This window comes from Bombina bombina, chromosome 1 (assembly GCF_027579735.1).
Source record: "Bombina bombina isolate aBomBom1 chromosome 1, aBomBom1.pri, whole genome shotgun sequence".
NCBI lineage: Eukaryota > Metazoa > Chordata > Amphibia > Anura > Bombinatoridae > Bombina > Bombina bombina.
Window position 1 is genome coordinate 199,337,125 of NC_069499.1, and position 18,350 is coordinate 199,355,474.

The following is an 18,350-nucleotide window of genomic DNA, read 5'->3' on the forward strand; positions in this document are numbered from 1 at the left end:
CTTTTAATTGCTCTTTCAAGTATTGCCCATTGTGTAAAGGCAGAGAGGTAAGGAGGCTTTAATGTATAGAGAGATAAGATTAGGTGGTCTATTTCTGCATGCTCAGCCCATTTTTTTTATGGGCATGTTTTTGAGAACAATGGATTCAGGCTTCAATCAGCAAAAACTATTTCATATACAATATACATACATATATAAGGAGTGAGTTCCCATACATGTTATACTAATGTAACTACTATAACAAGGCAATAGAAACACATTAAGGGGAAACCAGTTTTACAGTACAATATTCCTTTAATGCCTTGAAGTGGAAGTTGTCTAAGTGGTATCATTTTCTCTTGTTAAGTGTATCCAGTCCACGGATCATCCATTACTTATGGGATATTAACTCCTCCCCAACAGGAAGTGCAAGAGGATTCACCCAGCAGAGCTGCTACATAGCTCCTCCCCTAACTGCCATTACCAGTCATTCTCTTGCACCCAACGAATAGATAGGATGTGTGAGAGGACTGTGGTGATTATACTTAGTTTCATACCTTCAATCAAAAGTTTGTTATTTTATAATAGCACCGGAGTGTGTTATTCCTTCTCTGGTAGAATTTGAAGAAGAATCTACCTGAGTTTTTCTATGATTTTAGCCGGAGTAGTTAAGATCATATTGCTGTTTCTCGGCCATCTGAGGAGAGGTAAACTTCAGATCAGGGGACAGCGGGCAGATTAATCTGCAAAGAGGTATGTAGCAGCTTATTATTTTCTGACAATGGAATTGATGAGAAAATTCTGCCATACCGATATAATGTAAACTCAGCCTTAAATGCAGTAGCAGCAACTGGTATCAGGCTGTCATGTATGTATATTTTACACTTCAGTATTCTGGGGAATGGCACTTCACTGGAATTATACTGTATGCATAAGACTTTAGCCTAATTTGCAGGGACTAGCAACAGGCTTTTTAATAACACTCAATTTATTAATGTTAAACGTTTTTTGCTGGCATGTAAAATCGTTTTAATTTTCTGAGGTACTGGGTGAAAAAATGTTTTGGGCACTATTTTTTTTCCACTTGGCAGTCGTTTTATTTAATTTATGACAGTTTACTGATCTCTCTCACTGTTATGTGTGAGGGGGAGAGGTGCTTTTGCTACGCATCAAAAAATTCAGTCAGAAGTTTATTTTCTTCCCTGCATGATCCGGTTCAGAACTCAGGGGTCTTCAAAACTTGTTTTGAGTGAGGTAATCACTCACAGCAGAGCTGTGAGATTGTAGTTGACTGTGATAAAAAAACGTTTATTTATGTATTTTTTTTTTTTTTTATTTTTTTTCTGCTATCAGGGTTAGTTATCCTTTGCTAATGGGAGCAATCCTTTGCTAAAATTGTGTTTTTTACAAAGATTTGATGCTATAACTTTTCAGTTTATTAATTTTCAACTGTCATAACTTTTTCTGTGCTTCTTATAGGCACAGTACGTTTTCATATTATAGTAAATTACTTGAAAAGTATTTCCAAGTTGCTAGTTTATTTGCTAGTGTGTTAAACATGTCTGATTCAGAGGAAGATATCTGTGCTATATGTGCTAAAGCCAAAGTGGAGCCCAATAGAAATTTATGTACTAACTGTATTGATGCTACTTTAAATAAAAGTCAATCTGTACAAATTGAACATATTTCACCAACGAGGGGAGAGTTATGCCGACTAACTCGCCTCACGTGTCAGTACCTGCATCTCCCGCTCGGGAGGTGCGTGATATTGTAGCGCCGAGTACATCTGGGCGGCCATTACAAATCACATTACAGGATATGGCTACTGTTATGACTGAAGTTTTGGCTAAATTACCAGAACTAAGAGGTAAGCGTGATCACTCTGGGGTGAGAACAGAGTGCGCTGATAATATTAGGGCCATGTCAGACACTGCGTCACAATTTGCAGAACATGAGGACGGAGAGCTTCATTCTGCGGGTGACGGTTCTGATCCAAACAAACTGGATTCAGATATTTCAAATTTTAAATTTAAGCTGTAAAACCTCCGTGTATTACTAGGGGAGGTGTTAGCGGCTCTGAATGATTGTAACACAGTTGCAATACCAGAGAAAATGTGTAGGTTGGATAAATATTTTACGGTACCGGTGAGTACTGACGTTTTTCCTATACCTAAGAGACTTACTGAAATTGTTACTAAGGAGTGGGATAGACCCGGTGTGCCGTTCTCACCCCCTCCGATATTTAGAAAGATGTTTCCAATAGACGCCACCACACGGGACTTATGGCAAACGGTCCCTAAGGTGGAGGGAGCAGTTTCTACTTTAGCTAAGCGTACCACTATCCCGGTGGAGGATAGCTGTGCCTTTTCAGATCCAATGGATAAAAAGTTAGAGGGTTACCTTAAGAAAATGTTTGTTCAACAAGGTTTTATATTGCAACCTCTTGCATGCATTGCGCCTGTCACGGCTGCAGCAGCATTTTGGATTGAGTCTCTGGAAGAGACACTTGAATCAGCTCCATTAGATGAGATTACACACAAGCTTAAAGCCCTTAAGTTAGCTAACTCATTTATTTCAGATGCCGTAGTACATTTAACTAAACTTACGGCTAAGAATTCCGGATTCGCCATTCAGGCACGCAGAGCACTGTGGCTAAAATCCTGGTCAGCTGACGTTACTTCTAAATCTAAATTGCTTAATATACCTTTCAAAGGGCAGACCTTATTCGGGCCCGGGTTGAAAGAAATTATCGCTGACATTACAGGAGGTAAAGGCCATGCCCTGCCTCAAGACAGAGCCAAACCTAAGGCTAGACAGTCTAATTTTCGTTCCTTTCGTAATTTCAAAGCAGGAGCAGCATCAACTTCCTCTGCACCAAAACAGGAAGGAGCTGTTGCTCGCTACAGACAAGGCTGGAGACCTAACCAGTCCTGGAACAAGGGCAAGCAGGCCAGGAAACCTGCTGCTGCCCCTAAGACAGCATGAATCGAGGGCCCCCGATCCGGGAACGGATCAAGTGGGGGGCAGACTTTCTCTCTTCGCCCAGGCTTGGGCAAGAGATGTCCAGGATCCCTGGGCGTTAGAGATCATATCTCAGGGATACCTTCTAGACTTCAAATTCTCTCCCCCAAGAGGGAGATTTCATCTGTCAAGGTTGTCAACAAACCAAATAAAGAAAGAGGCGTTTCTACGCTGCGTACAAGATCTTTTATTAATGGGAGTGATCCATCCGGTTCCGCGGTCGGAACAAGGACAAGGGTTTTACTCAAATCTGTTTGTGGGTCCCAAAAAAGAGGGAACTTTCAGGCCAATCTTGGATTTAAAGATCCTAAACAAATTCCTAAGAGTTCCATCGTTCAAAATGGAAACTATTCGGACAATTTTACCCATGATCCAAAAGGGTCAGTACATGACCACAGTGGATTTAAAGGATGCTTACCTTCACATACCGATTCACAAAGATCATTACCGGTATCTAAGGTTTGCCTTTCTAGACAGGCATTACCAGTTTGTAGCTCTTCCATTCGGATTGGCTACGGCTCCGAGAATCTTCACAAAGGTTCTGGGTGCTCTTCTGGCGGTACTAAGACCGCGAGGAATTGCGGTAGCTCCGTACCTAGACGACATTCTGATACAAGCTTCAAGCTTTCAAACTGCCAAGTCTCATACAGAGTTAGTACTGGCATTTCTAAGGTCGCATGGATGGAAGGTGAACGAAAAGAAGAGTTCTCTCTTTCCACTCACAAGAGTTCCCTTCTTGGGGACTCTTATAGATTCTGTAGAAATGAAGATTTACCTGACAGAAGACAGGTTAACAAAGCTTCAAAATGCATGCCGTGTCCTTCATTCCATTCAACACCCGTCAGTAGCTCAATGCATGGAGGTGATCGGCTTAATGGTAGCAGCAATGGACATAGTACCCTTTGCACGTCTACATCTCAGACCGCTGCAATTGTGCATGCTAAGTCAGTGGAATGGGGATTACTCAGACTTGTCCCCTACTCTGAATCTGGATCAAGAGACCAGAAATTCTCTTCTATGGTGGCTTTCTCGGCCACATCTGTCCAGGGGGATGCCATTCAGCAGGCCGGACTGGACAATTGTAACAACAGACGCCAGCCTACTAGGTTGGGGCGCTGTCTGGAATTCTCTGAAGGCTCAGGGACAATGGAATCAGGAGGAGAGTCTCCTACCAATAAACATTCTGGAATTGAGAGCAGTTCTCAATGCCCTTCTGGCTTGGCCCCAGTTAACAACTCGGGGGTTCATCAGGTTTCAGTCGGACAACATCACGACTGTAGCTTACATCAACCATCAGGGAGGGACAAGAAGCTCCCTAGCAATGATGGAAGTATCAAAGATAATTCGCTGGGCAGAGTCTCACTCTTGCCACCTGTCTGCAATCCACATCCCGGGAGTGGAGAACTGGGAGGCGGATTTCTTAAGTCGTCAGACTTTTCATCCGGGGGAGTGGGAACTTCATCCGGAGGTCTTTGCCCAAATACTTCGACGTTGGGGCAAACCAGAGATAGATCTCATGGCGTCTCGACAGAACGCCAAGCTTCCTCGTTACGGGTCCAGATCCAGGGATCCGGGAGCGGTTCTGATAGATGCTTTGACAGCACCTTGGACCTTCGGGATGGCTTATGTGTTTCCACCCTTCCCGATGCTTCCTCGATTGATTGCCAGAATCAAACAGGAGAGAGCATCAGTGATTCTAATAGCGCCTGCATGGCCACGCAGGACTTGGTATGCAGATCTAGTGGACATGTCATCCTGTCCACCTTGGTCGCTACCTCTGAAACAGGACCATCTGATCCAGGGTCCCTTCAAACATCAAAATCTAATTTCTCTGAAGCTGACTGCTTGGAAATTGAACGCTTGATTTATCAAAACGTGGTTTTTCTGAGTCAGTTATTGATACCTTAATACAGGCTAGGAAGCCTGTTACCAGAAAGATTTACCATAAGATATGGTGCAAATACTTATATTGGTGCAAATCCAAGAGTTACTCATGGAGTAAGGTTAGGATTCCGAGGATATTGTCTTTTCTACAAGAAGGTTTAGAAAAGGGTTTATCCGCTAGTTCCTTAAAGGGACAGATTTCAGCTCTGTCCATTCTTTTACACAAACGTCTGTCAGAAGTTCCGGACGTTCAAGCTTTTTGTCAGGCTTTAGCTAGGATCAAGCCTGTGTTTAAAATTGTTGCTCCACCATGGAGTTTGAACTTAGTTCTTAATGTTTTACAGGGGGTTCCGTTTGAACCCCTTCATTCCATTGATATCAAGTTGTTATCTTGGAAAGTTCTGTTTTTAATGGCGATTTCCTCGGCTCGAAGAGTCTGAGTTATCTGCCTTACATTGTGATTCTCCTTATCCGATTTTTCATTCAGACAAGGTAGTTCTGCGTACTAAACCTGGGTTCCTACCTAAGGTGGTCACTAACAGGAATATCAATCAAGAGATTGTTGTTACATCTTTGTGTCCTAATCCTTCTTCGAAAAAGGAACGTCTGCTACACAATCTAGATGTAGTCCGTGCCCTGAAATTTTATCTACAGGCAACTAAGGATTTTCGACAAACGTCTTCCCTGTTTGTCGTTTATTCTGGTCAGAGGGAGAGGTCAAAAAGCTTCGGCTACCTCTCTCTCCTTTTGGCTTCGTAGCATAATACGGTTAGCCTATGAGACTGCTGGACAGCAGCCTCCTGAAAGAATTACAGCACATTCTACTAGAGCTGTGGCTTCCACTTGGGCCTTTAAGAATGAGGCTTCTGTTGAACAGATTTGCAAGGCTGCAACTTGGTCTTCTCTTCATACTTTTTCCAAATTTTACAAATTTGACACTTTTGCTTCTTCGGAGGCTGTTTTTGGGAGAAAGGTTCTTCAGGCAGTGGTTCCTTCCGTATAAAGAGCCTGCCTGTCCCTCCCGTCATCCGTGTACTTTAGCTTTGGTATTGGTATCCCATAAGTAATGGATGATCCGTGGACTGGATACACTTAACAAGAGAAAACATAATTTATGCTTACCTGATAAATTTATTTCTCTTGTAGTGTATCCAGTCCACGGCCCGCCCTGTCACTTTAAGGCAGGTAATTTTTCCATTAAACTACAGTCACCACTGTACCCTATGGTTTTCCTTTCTCTGCATGTTTTCGGTCGAATGACTGGTAATGGCAGTTAGGGGAGGAGCTATGTAGCAGCTCTGCTGGGTGAATCCTCTTGCACTTCCTGTTGGGGAGGAGTTAATATCCCATAAGTAATGGATGATCCGTGGACTGGATACACTACAAGAGAAATAAATTTATCAGGTAAGCATAAATTATGTTTTGTGTTTTTAAACAGTTTTAGGAAAATGGTCAATGGTTAAGCCACTTATAGTTTATAAAATATTTCTTAAAGGGACAGTAAAGTCAAAACTAAACTTTCATGATTCAGATAGGGCATGCAATTTTAAACAACTTTCCAATTTACTTTTATCATCAAATTTGCTTTGTTCCCTTGGTGGTATTTTTGAAAAGCTAAACCTAGCTAGGCTCAAACTGATTTCTTAACAGTTGAAAACCGCCTCCTAGCTCAGAGCATTTTGAAAGTTTTTCACAGTTAGACTGTGCTAGTTCACGTGTCATATAGATAACATTGTGCTCACTCCCGTGAAGTTATTTAGGAGTCTTCACTGTTTGACTACACTGCATGCCTGTTAAAGGCACTTAGATAAGGAGGCTGTCTGCAAAGGCTTAGATGCAAGGTAATCACAGAGGTAAAAAGTATATTAATATAACTGTGTTGGTTATGCAGAAACGGGGAATGGGTAATAAAGGGATTATCTATCTTTTTAAATAAGAAAAAATTTGGTGTAGACTGTCCCTTTAAGCGTTGGTTATATATGCCTGGAAATAATGACGTTAGGTGATAGAATTTGACCTACAGACCCTTCCTAATGTATTATATGTGCAGTTCTGTAGACAATGAAAAAAGTATTAAACTTCTTATTTGGGAAAATTAATTTAAAGAAGCCAGTGAAGTGCAGTGTGCCACCTTCTATTGTGAGGACAGGCAGATAGGTTTGAAGGCCTGTGAGTTATTGAACCGCCAATAGATTGTTGAGCCATGGAGTTTTAAAGTTAAGGAGATATGGTACTTATAAGAAGTCTTTTTTTATGAGTAATCTACATCTGGTGCAGTGCAGGATCTTACTCTCTTCTTGTATAGAACTGTGGGCCGGGAGGGTTTTTTGCAGTTCAGTAGCTGTTTCTTAGCATTAAGCCCTTGCTTTTGTTGTCTGCAGTGAGTTTGAAGTAAAAGCATTTCCGCATAGAGGTTACCCTGATGATGATGTGTGTCAAGAAAAGCACAGCCCAGACAGTGCTTGTTCTGTGGATTACAGCAGCAGCCCAGAGCATCCCAATGAAGGTAAGAAGCTACTGAGTCATTTTATTGGCTTTAGCTTTCAACGCACAAATCTATTGCTATATGGGTAAAATTAACTATATATCCCATTATAATCCAAATGTAACATTAATTATAATATCCCATGGAAATTGCAAGTTAAAAAACGTTATACAAAAAGGGTCAGTTACAGTGTTGTACACCTCAAGAAGTTTTTTCAGCTGTTGGCAAACTTTTATTAAAGGGATAGAAAAGTCAAAAATAAAATTGCATGATTCAGATAGAACATCTAATTTTAAGACTCTTTTAAATTCACTTCTATTTTCAAATGTGCTTTGTTCTTTGTACACACACATCCTACACTAGTGGGAGCTAGCTGCTGATTGGTGTTTGCACACATTTGTCTCTTGTGATTGGCTAACTAGATGTTTCTCCAACATTGGTGTGTCCGGTCCACGGCGTCATCCTTACTTGTGGGATATTCTCTTCCCCAACAGGAAATGGCAAAGAGTCCCAGCAAAGCTGGTCACATGATCCCTCCTAGGCTCCGCCCACCCCAGTCATTCTCTTTGCCGTTGCACAGGCAACATCTCCACGGAGATGGTTAAGAGTTTTTTGGTGTTTAAATGTAGTTTTATTCTTCTATCAAGTGTTTGTTATTTTAAAATAGTGCTGGTATGTACTATTTACTCTGAAACAGAAAAGGATGAAGATTTCTGTTTGTAAGAGGAAGATGATTTTAGCAGACAGTAACTGAAATCAATTGCTGTTTCCACACAGGACTGTTGAGATGAAGTAACTTCAGTTGGGGGAAACAGTTAGCAGTCTTTTCTGCTTAAGGTATGACTAGCCATATTTCTAACAAGACCATGTAATGCTGGAAGGCTGTCATTTCCCCTCATGGGGACCAGTAAGCCATTTTCTTAGTTAAACATAATAGAATAAAGGGCTTCAAAAAGGGCTTAAAAACTGGTAGACATTTTTCTGGGCTAAAACAATTGCTTTACTAGGCATATTATGCAGATTCTAACTAATTATTGGTATTATAATCTTGGGGAACGTTTAGAAAAACGGCAGGCACTGTGTTGGACACCTTTTTCAGATGGGGGCCTTTCTAGTTATAGACAGAGCCCCATTCTGGGACTGTATAGGGGTTAAATGTAAAAAACGGCTCCGGTTCCGTTAATTTAAGGGTTAAAGCTCTGAAATTTGGTGTGCAATACTTTTAATGCTTTAAGACACTGGTGAAATTTTGGTAATTTTTGAACAATTCCTTCATACTTTTTCACATATTCAGTAATAAAGTGTTTTCAGTTTGAAATTTAAAGTGACAGTAACGGTTTTATTTTAAAACGTTTTTTGTGCTTTGTTGACAAGTTTAAGCCTGTTTAACATGTCTGTACCATCAGATAAGCTATGTTCTATATGTATGAAAGCCAATGTGTCTCCCCATTTAAATTTATGTGATAATTGTGCCATAGTGTCCAAACAAAGTAAGGACAGTATTGCAACAGATAATGATATTGCCCAAGATGATTCCTTAAAATGAGGGGAGTAAACATGATGCTACATCATCCCCTACTGTGTCTACACCAGTTATGCCCACACAGGAGGCCCCTAGTACATCTAGTGCGCCAATACTTATTACCATGCAACAATTAACGGCTGTAATGGATAACTCCATAGCAAATCTTTTATCCAAAATGCCTACTTATCAGAGAAAGCGCGATTGCTCTGTTTTAAACACTGAAGAGCAGGAGGGCGCTGATGATAATTATTCTGTCATACCCTCACACCAATCTCAAGGGGCCATGAGGGAGGTTTTGTCTGATGGAGAAATTTCAGATTCAGGAAAAATTTCTCATCAAGCTGAACCTGATGTTGTGACATTTAAATTTAAATTAGAACATCTCCGCGCACTGCTTAAGGAGGTGTTATCTACTCTGGATGATTGTGACAATTTGGTCATTCCAGAGAAATTATGTAAGATGGACAAGTTCCTAGAGGTTCCGGTGCCCCCCGACGCTTTTCCTATACCCAAGCGGGTGGCGGACATAGTAAATAAAGAGTGGGAAAGGCCCGGCATACCTTTTGTCCCCCCCCCCCTATATTTAAGAAATTATTTCCTATAGTCGACCCCAGAAAGGACTTATGGCAGACAGTCCCCAAGGTCGAGGGGGCGGTTTCTACTCTAAACAAACGCACTACTATTCCTATCGAAGATAGTTGTGCTTTCAAAGATCCTATGGATAAGAAATTAGAGGGTTTGCTTAAAAAGATTTTTGTACAGCAAGGTTACCTTCTACAACCAATTTCATGCATTGTTCCTGTCACTACGGCAGCGTGTTTCTGGTTCGAGGAACTAGAAAAATCGCTCGGTAAAGAATCTTCGTATGAGGAGGTTATGGACAGAGTTCAAGCACTTAAATTGGCTAACTCTTGTTTTAGATGCCGCTTTGCAATTAGCTAGATTAGCGGCGAAAAATTCAGGGTTTGCTGTCGTGGCGCGCAGAGTGCTTTGACTAAAGTCTTGGTCAGCGGATGTGTCTTCCAAGACAAAATTGCTTAACATTCCTTTCAAAGGTAAAACATTATTTGGACCTGATTTGAAAGAGATTATTTCAGACATCACTGGGGGAAATGGCCACGCCCTCCCACAGGATAGGTCTTTTAAGGCTAATAATAAGCCTAATTTTCGTCCCTTTCGCAGAAACGGACCAGTCTCTAATTCTGTATCCTCTAAGCAAGAGGGTAATACTTCACAACCCAAACCAGCCTGGAAACCAATGCAAGGCTGGAACAAGGGTAAGCAGGCCAAGAAGCCTACCACTGCTACCAAAACAGCATGAAGGGATAGCCCCCGATCCGGGACCGGATCTAGTGGGGGGCAGACTTTCTCTCTTTGCTCAGGCTTGGGCAAGAGATGTTCAGGATCCTTGGGCGCTAGAAATAGTTTCTCAAGGTTATCTCCTGGAATTCAAGGAACTACCCCAAGGGGAAGGTTCCACAGGTCTCAATTATCTTCAAACCAAATAAAGAGACAGGCATTCTTACATTGTGTAGAAGACCTGTTAAAGATGGGAGTGATACATCCAGTTCCAATAAGAGAACAAGGAATGGGATTTTATTCCAATCTGTTCATAGTTCCCAAAAAAGAGGGAACATTCAGACCAATTTTGGATCTAAAGATCCTAAACAAATTACTCAGGGTACCATCGTTCAAAATGGAAACTATTCGAACGATCCTACCTACTATCCAGGAAAATCAATTTATGACTACCGTGGATTTAAAGGATGCGTACCTACATATTCCTATCCACAAGGAACATCATCAGTTCCTAAGGTTCGCTTTTCTGGACAAGCATTACCAGTTTGTGGCACTTCCATTTGGATTATCCACTGCTCCAAGGATTTTCACAAAGGTACTAGGGTCCCTTCTAGCGGTTCTAAGACCAAGGGGCATTGCAGTAGTACCTTACTTGGACGACATCCTGATTCAAGCGTCGTCCCTGTCAAAAGCAAAGGCTCATACGGACATCGTCCTAGCCTTTCTCAGATCTCACGGATGGAAGGTGAACAAAGAAAAAAGTTCTCTGTCCCCGTCAACAAGAGTTCCCTTCTTGGGAACAATAATAGATTCCTTAGAAATGAGGATTTTTCTGACAGAGGTCAGAAAATCAAAACTTCTAAGCTCTTGTCAAGTGCTTCATTCTGTTCCTCGTCCTTCCATAGCGCAGTGCATGGAAGTAGTAGGGTTGATGGTTGCAACAATGGACATAGTTCCTTTTGCACGAATTCATCTAAGACCATTACAACTGTGCATGCTCAAACAGTGGAATGGGGACTATACAGACTTGTCTCCAATGATTCAAGTAGATCAGAAGACCAGAGATTCACTCCGTTGGTGGCTGACCCTGGAACATCTGTCCCAGGGAATGAGCTTCCGCAGACCAGAGTGGGTCTTTGTCACGACCGACGCCAGTCTAGTGGGCTGGGGCGCGGTCTGGGAATCCCTGAAAGCTCAGGGTCTATGGTCTCGGGAAGAGTCTCTTCTCCCGATAAACATTCTGGAACTCAGAGCGATATTCAATGCTCTCAGGGCTTGGCCTCAACTAGCAAAGGCCAGATTCATAAGGTTCCAATCAGACAACATGACGACCGTTGCGTATATCAATCATCAGGGGGGAACAAGGAGTTCCCTGGCGATGAAGGAAGTAACCAAGATAATTCAATGGGCGGAGGATCACTCCTGCCACCTGTCTGCGATCCACATCCTAGGAGTGGAAAACTGGGAGGCGGATTTTCTGAGTCGTCAGACATTCCATCCGGGGGAGTGGGAACTCCATCCGGAGATCTTTGCCCAAATAACTCAATTATGGGGCGTTCCAGACATGGATCTGATGGCGTCGCGTCAGAACTTCAAGGTTCCTTGCTACGGGTCCAGATCCAGGGATCCCAAGGCGAATCTAGTAGATGCACTAGTAGCACCTTGGACCTTCAACCTAGCTTATGTATTTCCACCGTTTCCTCTCATTCCCAGGCTGGTAGCCAGGATCAATCAGGAGAGGTCCTCGGTGATCTTGATAGCTCCTGCGTGGCCACGCAGGACTTGGTATGCAGACCTGGTGAATATGTCATCGGCTCCACCTTGGAAGCTACCTTTGAGACAGGACCTTCTTGTTCAGGGTCCATTCGAACATCCAAATCTGGTCTCCCTCCAGCTGACGGCTTGGAGATTGAACGCTTGATTTTATCGAAGCGTGGGTTTTCAGATTCTGTGATAGATACTCTGGTTCAGGCCAGAAAACCGGTAACTAGAAAAATTTACCATAAAATATGGAAAAAATATATCTGTTGGTGTGAATCCAAAGGATTCCCATGGGATAAGACAAGAAGGTTTGGAGAAAGGATTATCTGCAAGTTCTCTAAAGGGACAGAACTCTGCTTTATCTGTCTTACTACACAAAAGACTGGCAGCTGTTCAAGCATTTGTTCAGGCTCTGGTTAGGATCAAGCCTGTTTACAGACCTTTGACTCCTCCCTGGAGTCTAAATCTAGTTCTTTCAGTTCTTCAAGGGGTTTCGTTTGAACCTTTACATTCCATAGATATTAAGTTACTATCTTGGAAAGTTTTGTTTTTGGTTGCAATTTCTTCTGCTAGAAGAGTTTCAGAGTTATCTTATGCAGATAAGGTGGTTTTGCGTACTAAACCTGGTTTTCTTCCGAAGGTTGTTTCTAACAAGAATATTAACCAGGAGATAGTTGTACCTTCTTTATGTCCGAATCCAGTTTCAAAGAAGGAACGTTTGTTATACAATTTGGACGTAGTCCGTGCTCTAAAATTCTATTTAGAGGCTACAAAGGATTTCAGACAAACCTCTTCTTTGTTTGTTGTCTATTCTGGTAAAAGGAGAGGTCAAAAAGCGACTTCTACCTCTCTTTCCTTTTGGCTTAAAAGCATCATCCGATTGGCTTATGAGACTGCCGGACGGCAGCCTCCTGAGAGAATCACAGCTCACTCCACTAGGGCTGTGGCTTCCACATGGGCCTTCAAGAACGAGGCTTCTGTTGACCAGATATGTAAGGCAGCGACTTGGTCTTCACTGCACACTTTTGGCAAATTTTACAAATTTGATACTTTTGCTTCTTCGGAGGCTATTTTTGGGAGAAAGGTTTTGCAAGCTCCCTTCATCCGTGTCCTAAAGCTTTGGTATTGGTTCCCACAAGTAAGGATGACGCCGTGGACCGGACACACCAATGTTGGAGAAAACAGAATTTATGCTTACCTGATAAATTACTTTCTCCAACGGTGTGTCCGGTCCACGGCCCGCCCTGGTTTTTTAATCAGGTCTGATGAATTATTTTCTCTAACTACAGTCACCACGGTACCATATGGTTTCTCCTATATATATTTCCTCCTGTCCGTCGGTCGAATGACTGGGGTGGGCGGAGCCTAGGAGGGACTATATGGCCAGCTTTGCTGGGACTCTTTGCCATTTCCTGTTGGGTAAGAGAATATCCCACAAGTAAGGATGACGCCGTGGACCGGACACACCGTTGGAGAAAGTAATTTATCAGGTAAGCATAAATTCTGTTTTTTCTTGCTGCCAGTAGTGCAATGCTGTTCCTTCAGCAAAGGATAACAAGAGAATGAAGCAAATTTGTTAATGGAAGTAAAGTGAAAAGTTGTTTAAAATTGTATGTTCTATCCAAATCATGAAAGAAAAATGTGGGGTTTCCTGTCCCTTTAACTTTTACATATTTAAAGGGACATAAAACACAATTTTTTTCTTTCATGATTTAGATAGAACATAACATTTTAAAAAACTTTAATTTACTTCTATTATCAAATGTTCTTAGTTTTCTTGTTATCCTTTGTGGAAAAGCAGAAATGAAAGCTCAAGCGTGTGCACGTGTCTGCAGCACTATATAGCAGCAGTTTTGCAACAATGTTTTACATTAGCAGGGGCACTAGATGGCAGCACTATTTCCTGTTGTGTAGTGCTTCAGGCATGTGCACGCTACCTAACTAGGTATCTCTTCAACAAAGAATAACATGAGAATATTTTTTTTTTTATATAATAGAAGTAAATTGGAAACTTTTTAAAAATGATATCCTCTATCTGAATCATGAAAGAAAATTTTGGGGTTTAATGTCCCTTTAAGAAGTTCGGAGAGAAACTTCTGCCAGCCATTTGGTTGGCAATTCTTAAAGCTTTATTACTTCTACAAGCATGAAAATGGAAAAAAAATATTTAGGATAGGAATTTTTTTTTAATATCTAATTTAAAATACACAGCTTTTAGATACATTTTTGTTTTAAAATGTTTTTGAAAATGTAAAATGTATTTGATTTTCAAGTTTTCAAGTTTATGAAGTTCAAACTGGTCAAAATAGTTTTGGGAGCTGTCCTTATGAACCAATGAGTCACTTGATGAGTTGCTCTATTATGTGCCTCTCAATATTGATGTAAACATTTTAAACTTTTAATTTATTATTTTAATATAGTTTATGTTCTTTTATATGCATGATACAAAAAATTGGTTTGTAATATTTCTATAGAGATTGTAAACCATTCAAGACTGTTTCACAACAAAATAGTTAATAATAAGCAAATTTGGTGATGGCATCTTCCATAGGTGTCCATAACATGTGGGATATACTTCCCACCACCAGGTGGAGGTCAAGAACCCTTACAAGAGCTTTTAATTCCTCCCACCTCCACTCCCTCTCCATTAAGTTCTTGGCCTCCTCAGAAGAGTGAACCATATTTGTTTCCTTATACAGGAAGTTCTAAACACCTTAGAAATGTCGGAACAGAAACTCCATAACCTGTAAATAAGTTCAATCAGGTTTTCAAAGATCTGCCGAAAAGTCCCTAGGGCTTTTGAAGCTCCAGACTTGGTTACAAACTATATTGGTAGAGAATGGAAGAGACCAGGCATTCCTTATATTCTTTTATGAAAGGGGATACATCTTCTTGAACCTGTTGGGAGTATGACAGCCTGGGAAGCAGTACTTAAGTTGGATGAAGCTATTTCCACTCTAGCAAAACGCATGACTATCCCTATGGAAATGATAGTTCCTCGTTTAAGGACCCAATGGACCGCAAATTGGAGTCTTTGCTGAGTACATTATTTTCTCAATCGGCTCTTCAGCTTAGACAAGCAGTGGCAATCACTTGTGTGGCCACTGCAGCAACCTTTTGGTGTGATTCTCTCTCTCAGATGCTCCCTGAATAGTCATCCAAGGATATCCGTAACTTCATTAAAGTCCTTATGATGTCTAATGATTTCATGTGCAGTGCAGTTTGACATCATTAAAATTTATGTTAAAAATGTCTATTGCTTACCCCCACGCTAGACTTGGTGTTTTGTTATAACTTTAAACCTCTGAGAGATAACATAATAAACTACTTATCCAGATGGCGAAATAAAAGAATCTCGTGGATGGGACGCATCAATTTACTAAAAATGAATGTATTTCCCCGCATATTATACCTGCTTCAGACATTACCGATCCCCCTCCCCAAATTCTATATTGCATCCCTACAAACATCCTTTAGCAAATTTACATGGAACAGGAAACACCCCAGAATCAACAAATCAGTTATGATGAAACATAAAGATCAGGGTGGTCTTGGCATGCCAGACCTACAGGCATATAGATCGGCCATTTTCTTACAAAGAATACTTGACTTGTACACACCCCCCCACAATAAACGTTGGGTAGACATAGAACTAGATAGTCTCCACATGTCGCGCATCAGTGAATGGTGTTGGTCGTTTGCATCCACGCCTATCATAACCACTAATAATCCAATCATCTTGGAGACCCTCAACACTTGGAACAAGACCCTCATACACTTCCCCTTTCTTAAATCTAGACCCTCCCCTCTAACGTCACTGGTTAAAAATGGGGAACTAGACTTTGGTCCTCTGATCCTACAAACACTACCACCTCAACCACTGAATGATTTACCTGTATATCACCTCATAGATAAGGAACAACTTAAGCTCCAAAAGGAGATCGTAGAACAGGGGCTGAAAAGCTTCGCAAATTGGTTCACCTATTTTAAACTAAATCACCTCTTACAATCGTACCCACAAGCCAGAAATATGACAAGACCCCTTACTCACTTTGAATCCCTGTTCACACAAAACCCTCCCCCAAGACACACAATCTCTAAGATATATAAGTTGCTGGTTCAGAATCGACCTGGTCAGGTTTTAGGTTACATGGAGAGTTGGGAAAGAGACCTGGGAAAAATTATTCTCCCTCAAACTTGTTCACAAATCTTTCATTACACCGTGAAGTCTTCGATTTCTCTGAGTATTGGAAATAAATTTTAAAATTCTACATAGGTGGTACTACACTCCAAAGAGACTCCATAGATTATTTAGCGGTTCGGAGAACAGATGTTGGAGGTGTGAGCATGTCGGAAGCGATATGGCGCACATGAGGTGGTGGTTTCCTCTATCCGTGATCTTTGGAACCAGGTCATTGGAGAAATTTAAATAATTGTAGAAGCACAGCTACCGTTGGACCCTTTGATTTGGCTTTTAAACAAACCACCTAAGTTAAAACATAAACCTAAATTGAGAATTTTTACCATAATGGTAAATAGCATTAAATTTCTGATAGCCAAAAATTGGAGAGGTAGGGAAGCCCCCTATATGACGATGTGGGTACAAAAGACATCAGAATTAATAGAAATGGAGGAGTGCCACTACCTAAAATATGACAGAATGGACCTTTATGCTGAAATAGTTGGTATGTGGGAAAGTTACCTTAAAACAAAACAGGAGGGTAGATACAAGCACACCAATAGGGACTTGGAATATAGCTGTTAGCCTGACTAGTTCAGACAAGGGGTGATATCACTAAGAGCACTCTGAGGCGATGCAAACAATTTCTCACATTATAACGCTTGTATAGAGCCTACAAGATATTGTAACAAAATCAGTTTCTTGGCTGCAACATGCTTATTGCTAGGTAATGGTTTTCAAATTGTTAATGTATTATTTTGTTGTTTAGTTTTAACTCTATATTGTTTGGAGATGCACATTAATGTGAAAACTGTGACTTCCTAAAATCAAATATGTGCGCCTCTAAATTGTGGAAAATGATCAGCTATTGTTAGTATACAATAGTAACAACTCCTTACATTGTATGGAATTTATTTTGATAATAAAGCTGATTAAAAAAAAAAAATGTCCATTGCTGTTCTGCTAAAGAGAGCTTTATGTTTTAAATCCTGGTCAGCTGATATGGTCTCTAAACATGTTACTGGAGGTAAAGGAGCCTTTCTCCCTCAGGACAAGAACTTGAAGTAAAAATATAAGTAAACTAATCATTTTTATTCCTTTCGCTCTACCAGAGACCAGAAGTTCTCTTCCAATCGGAAGTCTGACTCCTCCAAACCTTCCTGGAAGCCAGCATCTTTCTGGTTTAAGAATAAACAGACCAAGAAGCCCAACTCCAGTCAGAAAGCTGCACAAAGGGACAGTCCCTTGTCCAGAGGATTCTCTGTTAGGAGGCAGATTTGAGTTTCAGAAGGCCTGGTGCAGATCAGTTCAACATTATATCCCAGGGTAACCGTACAGGATTTTGCACTAGGCCTCCCTGTGAATGCTTTCATCTGTCTCGCAATCCAAAGGATCTTCTAAAGTCAGTTACCTTTATTCAATGTCTTCTAGATTTAGAGAATTTGGTAACAGTAATACGTGTCTCACCCTCTCAACAGGGAAAAGGATTCTATTCCAACCTCTTTATTGTCCCAAAGAACTAGGACACCTACCGTCCCATTCTGCATCTAAAGACCCTAAACAAGTTGTTTCAAGATGAAAATGGTCTGCACCATTTTGCCCTTTGTTCAAGAGGGTCAATTGATGACAACCATAGATTTGAAAGATGCTTTTCTACACATCACAATTCACAAAGACCATATCCAGTTTCTAAGATTTGCATTACCAGCCTGTGGCTCTACCTTTTGGTTTAGCCACTGCCCCTCGCACCTTCATGAAGGTTTTAGGCGCTCTGTAGCGGTGATCAGAACACAGGGAATCTCCATTGCTCCTTATTTGGACGACATCTTGATCCAAGCCCCATCTTTCTCTGGCATTTTCTCATACCCAGAAGGTGATTTCCTTCCTTCAGGAACATGGATGGAACATCAATGTTTTCAAGATTTCTTTATACCCAGCTACAAAGGTAGCCTTTCTGGGAGTCCTAATCGACTGTTCAAATGCACTTGTTTCTCACAGAGACTCGCAAGGCCAAACAGCAAATGGCCTGTCACTCTTTACAGATGACTCATTCCCCATCTGTAGCACAGTGCATGGAAGTAGTGGGTCTTATGGTAGTGGTGTGAGACACAGTGCCTTTTGCTCATTTTCATCTTCGTCCCCTTCAGTTATCCTTGCTTCAACAGTGGTCAAAGAATTGCTTTCATCTGGAACAGCAAATAGAGCTCAGTTCATCA

At 41.2% G+C, this 18,350-nt stretch overlaps 1 protein-coding gene across 2 annotated transcripts in view; it reads left to right on the forward strand.

Moving 5' to 3' along the window:
* MAPKBP1 (mitogen-activated protein kinase binding protein 1) overlaps positions 1-18,350 on the forward strand; it is a 569,961-nt gene that overhangs the window by 498,215 nt on the left and 53,396 nt on the right. For both annotated transcript variants that reach the window (XM_053697823.1, XM_053697824.1), the window contains exon 25: positions 7,266-7,390. In XM_053697823.1, coding sequence (XP_053553798.1) covers positions 7,266-7,390 — 125 coding nt within the window. The remainder of the gene's footprint in view (positions 1-7,265; positions 7,391-18,350) is intronic.